Here is a 5,947-nt window from a genome sequence, read left to right on the forward strand (position 1 = left end):
CCTCTGTCTTAGGCGTCTTGTTATATGACTATTCTAGTTCTCATAGACCTCCATGTCCTCACTCTTCTCCCTCTGTCTTGGGCGTCTTGTTATATGACTATTCTAGTTCTCATAGACCTCCATGTCCTCACTCCTCTCCCTCTGTCTTAGGCGTCTTGTTATATGACTATTCTAGTTCTCATAGACCTCCATGTCCTCACTCTTCTCCCTCTGTCTTAGGCATCTTGTTATATGACTATTCTAGTTCTCATAGACCTCCATGTCCTCACTCTTCTCCCTCTGTCTTAGGCGTCTTGTTATATGACTATTCTAGTTCTCATAGACCTCCATGTCCTCACTCCTCTCCCTCTGTCTTAGGCATCTTGTTATATGACTATTCTAGTTCTCATAGACCTCCATGTCCTCACTCTTCTCCCTCTGTCTTAGGCGTCTTGTTATATGACTATTCTAGTTCTCATAGACCTCCATGTCCTCACTCTTCTCCCTCTGTCTTAGGCGTCTTGTTATATGACTATTCTAGTTCTCATAGACCTCCAGGTCCTCACTCCTCTCCCTCTGTCTTAGGCGTCTTGTTATATGACTATTCTAGTTCTCATAGACCACCATGTCCTCACTCCTCTCCCTCTGTCTTAGGGGTCTTGTTATATGACTATTCTAGTTCTCATAGACCTCCATGTCCTCACTCCTCTCCCTCTGTCTTAGGCGTCTTGTTATATGACTATTCTAGTTCTCATAGACCTCCATGTCCTCACTCTTCTCCCTCTGTCTTGGGCGTCTTGTTATATGACTATTCTAGTTCTCATAGACCTCCATGTCCTCACTCCTCTCCCTCTGTCTTAGGCATCTTGTTATATGACTATTCTAGTTCTCATAGACCTCCATGTCCTCAATCTTCTCCCTCTGTCTTAGGCATCTTGTTATATGACTATTCTAGTTCTCATAGACCTCCATGTCCTCACTCTTCTCCCTCTGTCTTGGGCGTCTTGTTATATGACTATTCTAGTTCTCATAGACCACCATGTCCTCACTCCTCTCCCTCTGTCTTAGGCGCCTTGTTATATGACTATTCTAGTTCTCATAGACCTCCATGTCCTCACTCTTCTCCCTCTGTCTTAGGCGTCTTGTTTTATGACTATTCTAGTTCTCATAGACCTCCATGTCCTCACTCTTCTCCCTCTGTCTTAGGCGCCTTGTTATATGACTATTCTAGTTCTCATAGACCTCCATGTCCTCACTCTTCTCCCTCTGTCTTAGACGTCTTGTTATATGACTATTCTAGTTCTCATAGACCTCCATGTCCTCACTCTTCTCCCTCTGTCTTGGGCGTCTTGTTATATGACTATTCTAGTTCTCATAGACCTCCATGTCCTCACTCCTCTCCCTCTGTCTTAGGCGTCTTGTTATATGACTATTCTAGTTCTCATAGACCTCCATGTCCTCACTCTTCTCCCTCTGTCTTAGGCATCTTGTTATATGACTATTCTAGTTCTCATAGACCTCCATGTCCTCACTCTTCTCCCTCTGTCTTAGGCGTCTTGTTATATGACTATTCTAGTTCTCATAGACCTCCATGTCCTCACTCCTCTCCCTCTGTCTTAGGCATCTTGTTATATGACTATTCTAGTTCTCATAGACCACCATGTCCTCACTCTTCTCCCTCTGTCTTAGGCGTCTTGTTATATGACTATTCTAGTTCTCATAGACCTCCATGTCCTCACTCTTCTCCCTCTGTCTTAGGCGTCTTGTTATATGACTATTCTAGTTCTCATAGACCTCCATGTCCTCACTCTTCTCCCTCTGTCTTAGGCGTCTTGTTATAGGACTATTCTAGTTCTCATAGACCTCCATGTCCTCACTCCTCTCCCTCTGTCTTAGGGGTCTTGTTATAGGACTATTCTAGTTCTCATAGACCTCCATGTCCTCACTCCTCTCCCTCTGTCTTAGGCATCTTGTTATATGACTATTCTAGTTCTCATAGACCTCCATGTCCTCACTCCTCTCCCTCTGTCTTAGGCATCTTGTTATATGACTATTCTAGTTCTCATAGACCTCCATGTCCTCACTCTTCTCCCTCTGTCTTGGGCGTCTTGTTATATGACTATTCTAGTTCTCATAGACCTCCATGTCCTCACTCCTCTCCCTCTGTCTTAGGCATCTTGTTATATGACTATTCTAGTTCTCATAGACCTCCATGTCCTCACTCTTCTCCCTCTGTCTTAGGCGTCTTGTTATATGACTATTCTAGTTCTCATAGACCTCCATGTCCTCACTCCTCTCCCTCTGTCTTAGGCATCTTGTTATATGACTATTCTAGTTCTCATAGACCTCCATGTCCTCACTCTTCTCCCTCTGTCTTAGGCGTCTTGTTATATGACTATTCTAGTTCTCATAGACCACCATGTCCTCACTCCTCTCCCTCTGTCTTAGGGGTCTTGTTATATGACTATTCTAGTTCTCATAGACCTCCATGTCCTCACTCCTCTCCCTCTGTCTTAGGCATCTTGTTATATGACTATTCTAGTTCTCATAGACCTCCATGTCCTCACTCTTCTCCCTCTGTCTTGGGCGTCTTGTTATATGACTATTCTAGTTCTCATAGACCTCCATGTCCTCACTCTTCTCCCTCTGTCTTAGGCGTCTTGTTATATGACTATTCTAGTTCTCATAGACCTCCATGTCCTCACTCTTCTCCCTCTGTCTTGGGCGTCTTGTTATATGACTATTCTAGTTCTCATAGACCTCCATGTCCTCACTCTTCTCCCTCTGTCTTGGGCGTCTTGTTATATGACTATTCTAGTTCTCATAGACCTCCATGTCCTCACTCTTCTTCCTCTGTCTTAGGCGTCTTGTTATATGACTATTCTAGTTCTCATAGACCTCCATGTCCTCACTCTTCTCCCTCTGTCTTAGGCGTCTTGTTATATGACTATTCTAGTTCTCATAGACCTCCATGTCCTCACTCCTCTCCCTCTGTCTTAGGTGTCTTGTTATATGACTATTCTAGTTCTCATAGACCTCCATGTCCTCACTCTTCTCCCTCTGTCTTAGGCATCTTGTTATATGACTATTCTAGTTCTCATAGACCTCCATGTCCTCACTCTTCTCCCTCTGTCTTAGGCGTCTTGTTATATGACTATTCTAGTTCTCATAGACCTCCATGTCCTCACTCTTCTCCCTCTGTCTTGGGCGTCTTGTTATATGACTATTCTAGTTCTCATAGACCTCCATGTCCTCACTCTTCCCCCTCTTTCTTTGTATGACTATTCTAGTTCTCATAGACCTCCATGTCCTCATCCTCTTTCTTGAGCCTCTTTCTATGACTATATTAGTTCTCGTACACCACCATGCCCCCTCTCTTCTTGGGCTTCTTGTATGACTTGTTTCTTCTTGTCCCCATAGACGGCTATGCCCTTACTTTTCACCCTCTTTGAGCTGGCCCGGAATCCTTCTGTCCAGAGAGAACTTAGGAATGAAATACACAAAGCAGAATCTCAGAAACCTAAAGACTTGAACCAGTTCCTGAACCTCATGCCTCTGCTGAAGGGTGCCATCAAGGAGACACTGCGGTAAGCACCAGGTTCCCCAACAACTACTGAAACTGGCCCTGGACCTGCAGAACCCAACTGGATATCAGGACCTGCCATGTGGTTCTTGGGTTCCCCATCCTCATTTTCAGGGGGTCTTTGCTAGTGGTAACGCATTACTGCCATTGTTGCCTAAAAATGTAGGTGATGAGATTCTACATTTTGGTCCCGTTTGTCTCTAGGTTGTATCCAGTGGGTATCACAGTCCAGAGACATCTGACCAAGGATACGACGCTGCACAACTACCACATTCCGGCTGGGGTGAGGGTCACTACACACAATCACCACCTCTCGTGCTGTACCTTCATATTCCATGCCCCCACATATCTCCTCCTGTTCCTCACATATCCTATCTCCATACTCTGTCTTTCTACCCCCGTTACCCCGCTATTAGCGCAGTCAGTTCAGGTATAAGAGTTAATCTTGTTTTGCAGACGCTGGTGCAGGTGGGTCTGTACCCCTTGGGGCGCAGTGCTCAGGTCTTCCAGGACCCCCTACGTTATGACCCCAGTCGCTGGATACGCAGAGATGACACAAACTTCAAGGCGCTAGCGTTTGGCTTTGGATCTCGTCAATGCATTGGCAGAAGGCTTGCAGAGACCGAGATGATGTTCTTCCTGATGCATGTAAGGCCGGGTGTCTGGTGGGTGGTCGAAGTATGGACAGGTTAATGAAACCACGAGTGTGGACAAGTAGGTAGCAGGGAGGTGGGTGCTAGCCTCAAGGACAGGAAGGTGGGAGGTGGGTGCTAGGGTCGGGGACAGGGAGGTGGAGGCGACGGATTAGAACTGGTGGGCAGTTGTCCCTGTATTTTGGGGTGTGGTAGTACATTGTGGGTTTGGAGGTAATTGGGGTTCAACCATTTTTATGGGTTCACTTACACGCCGGATCTCACCCTTCAGATGCTGAAGAACTTCCAGATTGACACGGCCAGTAAGGACGACATAAAGACTGTGTTTGGATTCATCCTGATGCCAGCAAAACCGCCCCTGCTGACCTTCCGCCCCCTCTGACCCCAGCCATGAGACGATTGTAAGCTCCTGTGTTCAGTAAGGTGTGTACTGCGCCCGATAAATAAAGAGCAATACATGGACCCTGTGTGATTCTTTCTAGGATGAGGGTCAGGGAAGGTCCCAGCCCAGGCTGTAACACGACTGGTGGAAGTGGGAGGGGCATATTCCTACAGGGGGAGGGGCCGACAAACACATGGGCATGTGGTTAAGTGTGCGCTCATTAAAGAGTTATCAGACCCCACAGATCGTGGCCACCCTTCAGTTCCTACCTACTGTGTGGCTCTTTCCTATAGGACATCACCCTCCCCTCCCAGGGTGCATTACAGAGCAGGGAATTATGGGAAGTAACGGCTGGATGTTGGCAGGGGGGCGATGTGATTAATGAGGGTTATTCCACCCCCTGAGTAACAACGTCTTATTTAAGTCTCTTAATAGTAATTAATAGATATTAACCCCTCAGAGGCTCAACAGGGGCAGTAGAATCCTGCCACAGCATTGGGGTCCTGCGGTGCTCGGCCCTCCCCTCATCACACACACAGCAGTGCCCCACCATGCACTGGGGGTCATTTATCACAGTGACGTCTCTGTGTAGTTTCTTCTTTGGTCCTTATTTATCTCAAGGGTTTCTTTGCCGTGTTATATGAGCTCAATCTAACACCATGGACTGGTACACAACGGCACTCCCCCACCGCCCGGCAACGACACTGCTCCATCACAGCAACAACAGACCGATACAGTATGATACTAGCCGTCCGTGACGGACCTCCACGCGCCAGCGCCACCCTAGCCGTCCGCGAAGAACCTCAACCCGCCAGCACCACCCTAGCCGTCCGCGACGGACCTCCACCCGCCAGCGCCACCCTAGCCGTCCGCGACGGACCTCCACCCGCCAGCGCCACCCTAGCCGTCCGCGACGGACCTCCACCCGCCAGCGCCACCCTAGCCGTCCGCGACGGACCTCCACCCGCCAGCGCCACCCTAGCCGTCCGCGACGGACCTCCACCCGCCAGCGCCACCCTAGCCGTCCGCGACGGACCTCCACCCGCCAGCGCCACCCTAGCCGTCCGCGACGGACCTCCACCCGCCAGCGCCACCCTAGCCGTCCACGACGGACCTCCACCCACCAGCGCCACCCTAGCCGTCCACGACGGACCTCCACGCACCAGCGCCACCCTAGCCGTCCACGACGGACCTCCACCCACCAGCGCCACCCTAGACATCCGTGACAGAACTCCAAAATAACCCTAGACATCCGTGATAGATCTTCATCCACAACTTTGACACTATAACACACACAATCATAGCAAAAATATGTAGCATTAGCACAACATATTGTCACCGAGACCAGGG

General features: G+C 48.7%; 1 protein-coding gene across 1 annotated transcript in view; it reads left to right on the forward strand.

Annotated features, from left to right (window-relative positions):
• LOC140108555 (cytochrome P450 11B, mitochondrial-like) overlaps positions 1 to 4,677 on the forward strand; it is a 50,883-nt gene extending 46,206 nt beyond the window's left edge. Inside the window, exons 6-9 of the mRNA XM_072131816.1 lie at positions 3,400 to 3,566; positions 3,767 to 3,845; positions 4,019 to 4,210; positions 4,487 to 4,677. Coding sequence (XP_071987917.1) covers positions 3,400 to 3,566; positions 3,767 to 3,845; positions 4,019 to 4,210; positions 4,487 to 4,597 — 549 coding nt within the window. The 3' untranslated portion in view covers positions 4,598 to 4,677. The remainder of the gene's footprint in view (positions 1 to 3,399; positions 3,567 to 3,766; positions 3,846 to 4,018; positions 4,211 to 4,486) is intronic.
• Positions 4,678 to 5,947: the final 1,270 nt, after the last annotated feature.

This window comes from Engystomops pustulosus, unplaced genomic scaffold (genome assembly GCF_040894005.1).
Source record: "Engystomops pustulosus unplaced genomic scaffold, aEngPut4.maternal MAT_SCAFFOLD_146, whole genome shotgun sequence".
Classification (NCBI taxonomy): Eukaryota; Metazoa; Chordata; class Amphibia; order Anura; family Leptodactylidae; genus Engystomops; species Engystomops pustulosus.